This window comes from Furipterus horrens, unplaced genomic scaffold (assembly GCF_987537825.1).
Source record: "Furipterus horrens unplaced genomic scaffold, mFurHor1.1.pri manual_scaffold_6, whole genome shotgun sequence".
NCBI classification, from domain to species: domain Eukaryota; kingdom Metazoa; phylum Chordata; class Mammalia; order Chiroptera; family Furipteridae; genus Furipterus; species Furipterus horrens.
Genome location: NW_028327176.1, coordinates 107,496,055 through 107,509,966, shown reverse-complemented (window position 1 = coordinate 107,509,966; position 13,912 = coordinate 107,496,055). Strand labels below are relative to the sequence as shown.

At 36.4% G+C, this 13,912-nt stretch overlaps 1 protein-coding gene across 2 annotated transcripts in view; it reads left to right on the top strand.

The window, feature by feature from the left end:
• The first annotated feature begins 503 nt into the window (after nucleotides 1-503).
• The window catches only part of HMGCLL1 (3-hydroxy-3-methylglutaryl-CoA lyase like 1), a 178,014-nt gene continuing 164,605 nt past the window's right edge, over nucleotides 504-13,912 (top strand). For both annotated transcript variants that reach the window (XM_090280488.1, XM_090280487.1), the window contains exon 1: nucleotides 504-731. In XM_090280488.1, coding sequence (XP_090136614.1) covers nucleotides 624-731 — 108 coding nt within the window. In that variant the 5' untranslated portion in view covers nucleotides 504-623. The remainder of the gene's footprint in view (nucleotides 732-13,912) is intronic.

Sequence of the window (13,912 nt, the reverse complement as noted above, 5' to 3'; positions counted from 1 at the left end):
AGTTTTCTGTGACTTCACCCCTAATTTTGTACCTTCACTATTTTCTTCTCTATTAGACTGTTGTATAGATGTGTTTTATCCTTGCAAACTGCCTCCCAATATTTTTAAATCGAGCTTATTGCCATCGAGTATAAAATCAAGTGAGTTCAACACTGGAAAAAATCTACAGAGTGCGAAAAGCTGCAGCTGGGATTGAGCAAGCTCACCAACACAAAACACGTGCATCCCTTTTATTTGACCCCCTTTCTTTCGCCACAGGATCTGAATCAGGTGAGAAGTCGATCGGGTGCGTCGTGTGCAGATGCAATCAGCCTTGCATGCTAGCTCGGCGCGGCGTGGAAAATGCCCCACACCTGAACATCCCTTGGCTCAGTTCCTCCCTCTCTTCTCCTGGTTCCGGTGTTGCCGAGGTCCGCACAGGTACCTCCCTAGCCCCGGGCGCGGCTACGTCCCGCTCCCCGCCTTCTTGGCGCCGCCGCAGTGCGCAGAGCAGGGCTCGTGCACGCCGCTCGCGCACGGGAAGGGCACGCTCCCGAGCTGGCGCAGTTTCGCTGCGCGGTGCCCGCCCCGCATCCTTCTCCTCTTGGTTCCCACCTATCGCCGACTGCGGCCCCGGCCACGCCATGGGGAATGTGCCCTCCGCGGTGAAGCATTGCCTCAGCTACCAGCAGCTTCTCCGGGAGCATCTCTGGATCGCGGATTCAGTGGCTGGGGCGCTCGACCCCGCGCAGGTACCACCTTAAGGCCCAGAATGTCCCCACCTTCTCGCACAATGCCACCGGCCTTTGCCCCTATAATATCACTTCTGCACGTCAAGGCCCTTTCTGCAGCAGTCTGTCTTGTAGGCGTCATCCCTTAGGTTTCCCATCTACACTGTGCGGTAAACATAGATCGCCCTACAAAGCGGACCCAGCAAAATCCCTACCTGTGGCCATTTGCCGGTCCCCTAAAGGAATCCGTACCTTCTGTTTTTCTCTTGGAAAGAATGCATTATATAATATCATTTGTAGCTGTAGGCAGTCAGCCAAGGATAGTGCCCTTATTTTCAGTTCCCTTCTTGTATTGTGTAACAAAGAGGACACATTTGCCAGAATGTGAGGCAGGGAAAGAAAAAAAGCCAACATAGAAGGTTAGGAAAACATGGTAGAATGAAATTATCCACCATATCATTAATTATTCCTAATGTAGTTATGCTTCAACACACTTGAATAAGCTTGGAAAAAATGATAAAAAAATAGCAATTTCAGACCAAGATTAATCCCATGTGATTCCTGAAAACCCATCTTTAGACAAAGGCAACCTAATAGTGTCCACATACATGTGATTCAATGCATTCTCAACCAGAAATGGCAGGTAAATTATATAAATTGCATATATACATATTTTCCCTTAAAATTTAAAATTTCACAAATCAATAACTGATAATTATGTGAATGTTAAAACATGGCAAAAGGAAGAGACACTGAGGGTTTAGCTATTATTTCTTTTGAATTTTGCTGGATGAGGAAAATGTTGATTCCTCATTTATCTTGTGAACAAAATAATAACTGTTATAATATTTTAATAGATAAGCACATTTTCTTTAAATACGCTATCTTAATGTTAGTTATCGGTTTTCCCATAGTTTTACATTTTGAGCACTCAGTTCAGTATGTGAAATTGTAAGCTAAAAAAAAAGGAATTTAGCATGTCATTTGTGGATTCTTTCAAAGATACTTTGCTCCTCATTTTCTTAAGATAGCCATGATTATCTGACTCAAAGCCTCTTGCTGACAATGCAAGAGAGGGAGAATTATTCTTTGTCTTCTCATCTGTTCACAAGTCTTTTTACTTAATTTTCTTACATTCTAATTTGATTTTTTTATAACTTTTCTCTTAATTTGAATATTTCTTCTGTTACATAATGAATTAGGAATTCTCAACTTTTGTTCCCTAAGTCTGAGACTTTATATGACTTTTGTTTCTAGGTTAACATTGTATTTCTTTGTCCCCTGCCATGTTCTGATATTATGGGTTTGGGGGACAGTGATGAAAGCTAGGCTGCTACTTTGCCATGTTTGTGGAAGCTAAGAATAATGACTATGATGACTGAGTAATCAAGGAATGTGAAGAATAGGATTTTGACATTCACTAGCCTAATGAAGACATTTTGTTCCCTTTTTAAAAAAATAGAAATATCTTCTCTAAAATTGTCTTTTTATCCCCAGACTCCTTTCCCTTGAAAACTCCTAGTCATTCTTCAAACACAGCTTAAATATAACTTCTTTTTACCAACTATTCTCTACTTCCAGAGTTAATGCCCCATTTTGGGCTTTTATGGCATTTTATACATAATTATCTTTTAGTCTCAGTCTTAATTGAATTGTAATTTTTTTTATGTCTTATCCTGTTTGAACTCACAACAGCATTGACACCTGACACTTGATTCTACAATTTATCGCCTTCCTTGGCTTCTGCTTAACAACACCCTTTGTGCTTTAAGCCCTGCCTCTCCAGTTCCTGTCTGGAACCAGACTGGCTCAGTGGCCTATGTCTGCCCAAATGTTCAAGTTCTTTATGAATTCTTATTTACACTAACAATTTAAGTTACTATTTGTATATCAGTGTCTTCCAGATTTATATTTCCTTCTCTCTCTAAGTTCTAGTCCAGATGTTTAGCTACTCACTTGACATCGTCACTTGGATATCTGTCTCAAAAGTGATTCTAGCTAAACATTTTCAATATTGGATTTATGTTCTCCCCCTTAGAATGCCAGACCTTCTATAATATTTTCTATCACAGAGAACACCATCCTGCAAGCCACAAACCAAGAGCTCCTTATTTTCATTTCCCCACATCCAAAGTGTCACAAAGTCCTGCTGTTTTACCTCTTGAATTTCTCTCAAATCCATCTTTTTCCAATTTTGCTACTACAGTCAGTTTTAAAATGTTGTTATCTCTCATGAACTCCTAGACTATTGAAATCTTTCTCCAACCCACTCTCTATATAGCTAGTTAAGAAATTTTTGGTTGCAGTTAGGATAGACTGTATGTTGAAATAATCATGTGCTAGACAGTAGAGGATTGGAAACCTAGACCCTCTTCTGTGACAAATTTATTCTGTGATTTTGTAAGACAATTGCTTGGCTAGATCTTACATTTTTGGTTTACACATTAGAGATAATAATGTATCCATGATAAATTATTGTGGTAGATTTAGTGTAGGGAGTATATATGTATAAATACACATGCACATACTTGGGTTTAACAATTCATTACCAAATAAAAAATGTGTCAATGTGCATAAAAGGCTTACACTACCACAGCTAATTAAATTCTGTTAGTCTCTGGATGTTTGCTAATGACATTGGTTTTGTAGATTTCCTTGATAGACCAAGAGGTTAAAATTAATTGTACTATGGTTTAAGGTATCTCTAATGGCCTGTTTTATTTTTTATTTTTATCCCATTTAAAATAGGTATAATGAACCTGGATTAATTAGTATATTTTAAAGTTTTTGGTTATATTTAAGTTTCTGGTAGCGGAATCCATTTTTGATTTCCATCTGCTGCTTAAGTGGTAACTCAGTTTCTTCATATATTAATACCCCTTTGCAACAATAAATTCGCAAGGTTCTAAAGTCTAATATAAACAGTATTTCAAATCAAATGTATTAGATTTATGAAAGCAAAATTGTAGATTATGAGATTGAATTTCTAGTTATTTCATCATATCCTGAGTTACATTTACTGTCAGCAAAAATCGCAATTAAAGACTTCTGGCCAAGATGGAGGCCTAGACAGACACACTCTGGTTTTCCCTCCACAACTAAGAAGGAATACAAATACTGTACCTCAAAACTAGAGACAGCCAGAAGTTCCAGAAAATCGAGCTGCGTGGAAGTCCAACAAACAGACAGGTAGGAGGGGCGAGGCCAGGGCAGAGAGGATGCGATGTGGAGGTGGCAGCAGTGGTGGCAGTGGCAGAAGCAGCAGTGGCTGCAGGTCAGCAGAAAGCACAGTCACATAATTTAAAAAGGGTGGAGGGACACCTTGGGAGCATTCCCAGCTCCTGACCGGACTGCTCAGCTCACTGTCCCAGTACCAGGGAATATCAAGCCTCATTGATTCTGACTGTGCAGACCAGTGGGGGTTGGAGTGGAGGAAGAAACTGCCAGTTTTTCAACAGAGTCTGCTTGTTTAAAGGGCGCCCATAGTCCTAGAACGTCCTCAGACCCACACACTCTGGGAATGACAGCCAGGGCAACAGCTAGAGAGGCGCCAGTCCCATACGAAAGTGGGAGAAGTGCCTGGAAAAAGGGCAAGTGCTGAGCAAGCGGCTTTGTTCCCTCTCTGACCCCTTTTCTACATACAGCGCCACAACTTGGTGAAACAGGTCACTCCATACTGATCAATACCTAAGGCTCCACGCCTTACAACATGACAGGAGCAACAGCTCTACCTAAGACATAGAGGCAAACAAACACAGGAGCATATCAAGATGAGGAGACAGAGAAGTATGGCCCAAAAGAGGGAATAGATCAAGGTTTCAGTGGGAGAATTAAGTGACGAGGAGATAGCCAACCTAACAGATGAGAAGATGGCCAACCTAACAGATGCAGAATTCACAACACTGGTGATAAAGATGCTCACTGGCTTGATAGATATGCTTGAGTATGACAAACGCATAAGGGAAGAAGTGAAGGCTAAGTTAAGTGAAACGAAGGAAAATCCACACAAAACCAATGGTGAAGGGAAGGAAGCCAGTCTTCAAATCAATGATTTGGAACATAAGGAAGAAAAAAGCAATCAACCAATACAGAATGAAGAAACAAGAACTTAAAAAAATGAGAGACTTAGGAACCTCTGGGACAACTTTAAACATGCCAACATCCGAATCATAGAGGTGCCAGAAGGAGAAGAAGAAGAGGAAGAAATTGAAAGCTTAAGTGAAAAAATAATGAAGGACTACTTCCCAAATTTGGCAAAGGAAATAGACATATAAGTCCAGGAAGCACAGCGAGTCCCAAACAAGCTAGACCCAAAGAGGACCACACCAAGACACATCATAATTAAAATGCCAAAGGTGAAAAATAAAGAGAGAAGCTTAAAAGCAACAAGAGAAAAACAGATAGTTACCTACAAAAGAGTCCTTGTAAGACTATCAGCTGATTTCTCAAAAGAAACTTTGCAGGCAAGAAGGGACTGGCAAGAAGTGTATTCAAAGTGATGGAAAGCAAGGACCTACAACCAAGATTACTCTATCGAGCAAAGCTATCATTTAGAATGGAAAGGCAGATGAAGTGCTTCCCAGACAAGGTAAAGCTAAAAGAGTTCATTATTACCAGCTATTATTGTATGGAATGTTAAAGGGACTTATTTAAGAAAAAGAAGATCTAAACTATGAACACTAAAATGACAACAAACTCACAGCTATCAACAACTGAATCTAAAAGAGAAAAACAAAATCCAACTAAGCAAACCAGAATAGGAACAGAATCATAGGTATAGAGATCATTTGGAGGGTTATCAGCTGGGAGGGAGAATGGGGAGAAATGGGGAAATGGTGCAGGGACTAAGAAGCATAATCAGTTGGTACAAAATAGACAGGGGGAATTTAAGAATAATATAGGAAAGTGTGAAGCCAAAGAACTTATATGCACAACCCATGGACATTAACTAAGGGGGTGGGATTGCTGGAGGGAAGGGTGGTATTGGGCAGAGGGGAGGAAAGGGGGAAAAAATTGGGACTACTGTAACAACATAATCAATAAAATATACTTTTAAAAAATTGCGATTAAAAGTAGAGTACTTGGTATTAAAGAGTCTGTGGAATTTACCTAAATGTATTATATCTGCTTAAATTTAATCAGAGGATAATTTACTATATTCTTTTTAGTTTGCAACTATACAGCTCTTCATGTATTTACTAAATACCTTAGAATGATTAGGGAAGAGTTTTCAGAAAAGAACCAAAGTACGATTCCATAGTTTGTTTTCTATTTATCTCAGGCGTTCTTTGTATCTCTTCTCACCCTGCTCTTTTTTTCTTTTATGTTTCTTTTGAAATTATGTATTTTTATTATTTATTTTCCCTCTGCAGTAGTTTGTTAGTTATATGCTGTTTTTACTGCAATCTTAGTTGCTATGTAAACACACAACTTTGATTTATTATATAAATTAGTACTATTTTAATAGCTATTAAAATGCAAACATAAATAACTACCGCATTCTTATTTTCATATACAACAATATATGTATGTATGTATATACACACACAGTCAATATACATTTATATTTATGCACATATTTTTTCTTTCCTTTGCTCTTTACCTTTCTTCATTTCCACTCTTTAATCTGAAATAATTTTTCTTCAAATTGAGGTATTTGCTTTATATTTTCTTTAGTCAAAAAATCTGATCAATCATTTTAGTTTTCTTTTGTTTTAAATTACATTTATTTTGATACACATTTATACATATATACATGTGAGTATGATACGCATAAATACGAGGTATGTCTAGAAAGTGTCAAGCCACATACTCTGAAAAATAGACATTTATTGATGAAGATAGAAGAAACATTGTACATAGGACAATGATTTCTCAGTTTCCTTCGAAGTAGGTACCTTAGGACCTCACACAGTCTCCCAGTCACCAAGAGCTGCCGCCTTATATTCTCCTGAATCTCATTGATGGTCTGAAATCTCTTCCCTTTCAAAGGTGTTTTAATTTTGGGAAAAGCCAGAAATCACAGGGCACCAAATCTCGCTGTAGTGGGACTGAATCACCAGGGTGATTTGTTGTGTATGAGGCGTGATGCATAAGTAGACGCGTTGTCATGGTGAAGCTGCCAATCACCATTGCCCTTAGCTGCGGCTTTTTGAATCATCTGAATAGTTTCTGTGGAGGAATGTTCAAGCTTAATGCAAAATTTGATGCCGATCCATTGCTGTGCTGCCCCCACTGACTAGTATGGTGAAGTCGTCATCATTTGCACATGTGCATTCTAGTTCATTCTCCTTGGCTGCCAAGTTACATCGGTGTCACACAAACCATTCTCGTTATATTAACAATGCCTGGATTTTCCAACAGTGTGACTACGTGTCTAGATTTATTTATTTATTATTTATTTATTTATTTTCTCTGTTAATGGTTCATAGTATGATACTTAGATCTGTGTCTTAATGATGTTGGCTTTTATATTTTTTGAAAAATGTTCAGTCATTTCTCTTAAGATATTGCTTCTGCTTCTTTTTCTCTCTCTCACTTTAGGCTCATAGTTTGAAAAATCTCTGAAATTTCCCTGGACCTAATTTATTTCTTACACCCATTGTTTGATTTTTTCATCCTTTCTTTTTTGTCCATGTTCAGTCTGAATATTTTCTTCTCACTTATATTCCATTTCACTAATTCCTTCTTCAGCTTTCTCTAATTTGCTGTTAGTCTAATTTATTGAGTTCTTAATTTTAGTTATAATTTTGAATTAACTTATTTCTATATGATTTTTAAAACCACATTACTCCATATTATCATAAATACTTGAATATCTATAAAAATTATTGCAAGTTTTATGTCTGATAACTAACTCCCATATTCAGGTCTTCTGTGGGTCTGTTTCATGAATCTTTCCTCCTGGAATGCCTACTCATTTTTGAGTTTATTATGACACCTCATATGAAAATATTATAGTCATAATTTGAGGCAATGAATAGTACTATCCTTCTCCAGAATGGATTATTTACACCCACCCATCCCCACACTGCTATTTTACTTACTCCTCACCCCATGCCTCTGACATTTATCATTTGTTCTCTGTATCCATGAGGTTTTTTTTTTTTTTGAGGATTCACATATAAGTATGATCATATAGTATTTGTCTTTATGCGTTTCATTTATTTCATTAACAAAATGTCCTTAACGTCCCTCTTATCTTGTCACAAATTTCAGAAAGTTCTTTTTATGGCTGAATAATATTCAATTTTATGTTTATATATACCACACTTTATCTGTTGATAGGCACTTAGGTTGTTTTCATGTCTTAGCTTGTAAATAATGCTGCAGTGAGCATGGGGTGCAGATATCTTTTCAAGGCAATCATTTCACTTTCTTTGGATAAATACCTGGAAGTGGAATTTCTAACCCCAATGGTAGTTCTATTTTTTTATTTTTTGAGGGTCCTCCATACTGCTTTTCATAGTGGCTGCACTAATTTATATTCCCACAGTACAAATATGTAATCTTTTCTCCACATCCTCACCAACACTTATTTCTTTTCTTTTTTATAATAGCTATTCTAACAGCTGTGAGGTACAGAAAAATAATTACCTTTTGCTTCTAGCAGGCAGTAAATATAAGGATAGCTTACATTAAGCCAATCAGATACTTGGCTGGTTTGAGACTGAGCCTACTTCATTCCTGAGGGCTTGCCTTATTCTCCTCACCTTTACATTTATTTTGTAGTTCCCTAGGTGTCCCAGCTATAAGGCCTAGAGTGTTTACAAGTGTGTTTCGTCCTTAGTGGGACCCGAACTCAAAATATTTCCTCCTTAGCTACTAAGGCTCATAGAAGCTCTGATGATCTTCCCAGCTGTGATGGAATGGCAAATGCATCAAGACGAAAGCTATGCTGAATGTTGGTTTCACAACTTTATGTTCTCCTTCTGCATGGTATATTGGCCACTGAAGTACTTATTCAATGCGTTGGCAATGCTAAGGGTATCAAATAACTTTTTCATTAATATTTTGTCTAGATTTTCTGGTTTTTCTCAAAAAGCAGTTTGCTCCAAACAAGCTAGTTGAAAGATTAACAATATAACAGGGAGAATGTGGAAAATACTAATTGTGCAATATAATTTGAATTGTAAAAATATATTTATTTACCATATTACAAAAAAATTGAAGTGGGTACAGTCTAGGCAGTATGAAAACTGTTTAGGGTAACTTTATTTTTCATTTATTTATTTTGTATCTTTGTTGAGTTATAGCATTGTATAACTTTAAGGTTTAGAGATTTGATATACTTATATCTTTTAAAATAATGATTAGCACCCCTTAACTTTAGTTAATACTTGCATCACTTCACATAATTGCCCTTTTTTTGTGTGTGGCAAGAACATATAAGATCTACTCTCATAGCAACGTTCAAGTATATGATACAATTTTATTGACTATAATCATTATGCTATACACTAGATTCCTAGAATTTGTTTATCTTATTGCTGGAAGTTTGTATAGAATAATAATGTAAAATTCAAAAATTAAAAAATAAAAAGATTGGCTGCTTCATAAAAAGTAACATTTTATGGGAAAAGACTATTCCAGTGGTATCCACTATAAATATAAATTATGAGCTATAGAAAAGATATTTTAAAAATAATATGAAAAGTAATATATTGTGCCCAACTTCAGTATCTGGTTTTAAAGAAACAATGTGCTATTTAATCCTTTTCTATGTGTGACATAGTTCAATACATTTATTTGTTGAATCAATTAAAAAATGATTATATTCCCTTTATAATATATTATCTATTGGTATTAGTTTACCTCAGATCTTTCCATTTTATGGGCATGAATTTGGTACACTTTCTTCTTCTTAACCTTTTCTTTTTATCTTTTGCTTTATTTAATCCAGGTTTGTTCATTCATAATCAGTTTCATTCACTCACTAATAAGCTTTTTAAGAAGTCTACATATTTTGTCAATTTATTCAAAAAGCATTTTGTAGGTTTGTTGGTCCTCTTGTCCAGAGGCATGTTTTTATCTGTATGTGAATATGTGTGATGTGCTAGCAGTTGAATTCTATATTTGAAAAAAATTTTCTACTTTTCTAAGTTCTAAATTAGTATTTTAATATTCTTTATTTGAATATTTAATTCCTGTAATTTTAGTCTTTTAAAAACTGCCTTAAGACAATACATGTCCATTTCTCTATTTTTTTGTTTTAAATGTGTCTCTTAAGCTACTTATCTGATTGTCTATCCTTAATTAGGTGAATTTAACTTTAATTATGTGTGATATGACTATTGATATGTTTATCCTATTTTCTGCCATATTTGTCAGCTTCACCACTTGATGTTTACCTTTGAGGCTATTTATACATTTTACTATTATTTTATATTTAAATCAATATTATTGGAAGCAAAATGTCTATTTCACAGAATGAACTTACTCAACTTGAGAAAAGTCTGTTTCATTATTACTACACCAGGGTTTCTCAAATAGCATGTTACCAGGTACATTGCCATTCTCAAGACCCTCTTTGTTGACATAAATCTATCTGACAGATAAAGTAAAAGTAGAGAGTTCCAAAGACTTAGAGTACTGATAAAGCCAAAGGTTTTAGTCATGGCACAACAGTTAGAAAATTGAAAATAAAGATATATGTGGTCAGAGGCTTAGTAAGTAAGCAGTCACAAGTAATAATAAGCCTTTTGTGTGACCATGTGAATTAATGGCAACTGAAATAAATTAAAATGTCCATGAATAGTACTGGAAATCAAATATGGAAGGAAGATTCACCAGGACATTGAATATTCTGCAGAACAGCATCAAAATTTGGGGTAAAGGGAATGTTAGTGAACTAAGTTCTAATGGCCTTGGTATGTAAGTGATACAAGTCCTAAAACAGTGGTAAAGGAAGGAACGTAAGGCCAAATCACATGGATCTCAAAGGAGGGGGAGTTTTTATATCAGTAAAAATGAGTAACAGCGTTCAAGATGTAATGGAAACTAAAGGTGTCATCCATGCTTCTACTCATTTAGCAAAGTGTAGGAAAGTAAGCAGTCTCTACATGAGAGTGTTACAGGTCAGGGTGATTGGGGCTTCATTTAAGGCCAGAGAGGATGAGAATTTTCACTGAATAGGTTGAAAATATGATGGAGCTTGTTATTATAGAGCTGAGTTTCCAGCTGGAAAAATAAAGAGACTTGAGTCTTAGCATAACGAAAAAGGCAGAGAATTATGTGGCGTTCTACAGAAGAAGCAGATGATAATATATTGGGAAATTACTAAAGAGAACAGAACTGTGAAATAAGGTGGGTTACCAGGTGAATGATCCTCAACAACTGGTGATGGATGTGGGTTTTAACGTCAACCAAGTCCTGGATTTATTGCATTCCAAGAGCGTAGAGACTCTAGATCTTGGAGGTACCTTGAATTTGAATTGACTTATATGTGGTTTTGAGAAAAAAAGCTTTTTGTAAGGCTGGTCACATGTCGATGTCCAAAGGGAAATGAATGGCTTATGAATGCTGAGACTAGGGGCAGAAACTCTGAGGGTCGTGGCTTTGTCTCTGTGGCATTGGAAAGTATACTCTCTGGTATGGATGCAGCTTTTTTATATCTTACTCACATTTTATTTTTAATCAGTTTGAATATGCTCTTTTGTGTGTGTTTTCTATTCAAAGAACTTTTATACAGCTACCACTGTAGAGTATTCAGTTTCTGCTAGGCACTACCTAACTGTTTACTATGCAGTAATTCACTTAATCCTCAAGGCAGTTTATTTTTTAGATTTAGTTATGGTGATGCCAGAATGTTCAAGTAACTTGTTCATGGTCAATAACTAATGAAGAGCAGAGCTGGGGATTGAATTCAGTCAGTTCTAGTTTCAGAGTCTACAATTTTCACCACTGTACCAGGGCTTCCTAAACTTTCCTAGTAGTTAGAATCACCTGAGGTGTTTATGAAATGTACTGGCCATTCTGATTAAGTAGCTCTGAGTTGGAGCCCAACTATAACTGTTTTTACTTCACGTAATTTTAGAAAACATTGTGCTGGGTGATGGTGCCACCCTTCTATCCCTGTATCTGCTGTCAGAGGGCCTGCCGTCCTATCATGTTTCCTCTAAACTGTCTTTCCAGAGCTCCTGGCTCCTGACCATGAAAGACTCCTATGAGTTTCAACTTCCCTTCTTCCCTCTTTGAGGTTGAGACTAGAGTTCTGCCTGGAATAGAATTGCACTGGATACAAAAGGAAAAACAACTTGGTTTCCAATAAATTTCCTGTTCTCTCCAATCTCCAATACTTTCTGTCCTTGGATTTCTGTTGGCTCCTGTATTCCTTGCTTTCTCTTACTCCAGCTGGCTTTCACATCCTTCCCTCCCTCGACCCTGTGTTCTTGTTTTTTTCATTAGCGCTGAACTCCTCCAAGTCTTCTGGCTTTCTTTATGCTTATTCACTCTGTGCTGTAACTTCCCCTGACCCTTTCTTCTCTCTTCCTCTATTCCTTCCCAAGCTTAGCTTTTATTTTTGTTTCTTTTTATTTTCCCTAATCAAATAAGGGGCTAGACTGTGTAGACCCATTAACTTTATTCACTCTCATAGAACAGATAGCATTATAAGAGATAAAGCAAACTCATATAGTTGGATATTTTAACAAAAAAACTGATTTGGAAGCGATGGCCCAACTTGTTTGTAGCCCTAATTCTAAAAGCAACAGAATCCTAGTTTCCTCCAGGATGTTTCTGTATTGTTAAAGTAGGAGGTGCAAATTGGCTACTATACCGGTGAGTCAAATTTAACCTAACCTCTAGAAACAAATTTGTTTGGTTGAGACTACACTTAGAAATGAAGTACACATGAATGCCTTAAATAACACTTGCACTCTTTATTCATACACATAGGTGCCTCGGGCATCCGGATTATCTTTCTGAGCCTATGGATTTTTTATTTTGTTGTCCTCTTGGGACAGTGACATGGGGACACGGCAATGAGATCACCCAGAACATTTCTGAACATTGGCATATTTTCTAACGGTGTATGCCTAGTCATAATCATTTACCAAGCAGGAAGTTGTCTTTAAGTTACCAGAAGTTTGCCATCTTCCCTTTTGGACAGTTTCCTTTTATGAGTGATGAGAATTCATTCCTAAATGAACACTCAAGTATTTTTTTCATATCTTCTCCTGGATCTAACTATCTTGATGAACCATTTTTATTTTTTTTTACAGAACATAATATTGATTGACAGAACTTGTTTCTAAAACATGCATTCTAAAATCAGGCTTTATATAAGCTGAATTTTATATAAACATGATCTATAGCATTCAAGTTCATCAATGCTTATATTTTGAAACTTTTTTCATATCATTTATATGAAAACCAAGTAATAACAAGAATGGAAAGTTATCTAAAAAATGTAAAAAAACAAAAGCTATTGTTTTGAGGCAGTGATAAAGGGACCAGAGCTATGCATTTCTAATGCACTTTAGATAGACACACTTTAGGAAGGAACCGATATTTCCTTCCCTGATCTATGGGGAAGAGCTGTGTGCTCTGGCTGTCTTGATGCTTGCAGGGCGGTGAGGACCATGATGGGGACAGAGGGACACTGTGTTGTTGGAGATAGGACCACTAGAGCTTTCTGTCCCTAGGGCACTGTCCAGGACACATTTTCATTCTTCATTGCTCCATTTCTCTGAAAGCTCATTTCTTCATTTTTTATTAGCCTCACCGTTTTTTCTTGCAATTCAATTGAAAAACATATGCTTGTAAAGTTGATCTAGTTCAGTGCAGAGGGAATTAGTGATGACGGTAATAATCTTTATGTCAGAGGTTCATCTGAGGTCAAGTGGAACTGAGATAGATAAAAGGCATTCCTGGTCAGAATAAGATGATGAAAGATTTATGGGCAGAATTAATGTAGTGAAATTGTGGAGAATTATTTAGTTATAAATATTATCTATCAATATACATTTGTATCTGTGTGTATATATGTTTATATATACATTATATATGTAAAATCTATTCTCTCTTACAGAAAAAATAATTTAAAGGCCTCTAATCTTAAAAGTTACCTTTTTAATATTTGATTTGAAGATGGTTCACTCTTTACAGGTAGTGAAACTTTTCTTATAAGTGTTTTTCTTATGTTCTTCACCTCTCTTTCACCAACCCCAATTCTTGTATAGTGTTTAGTGGACCCATTTTTG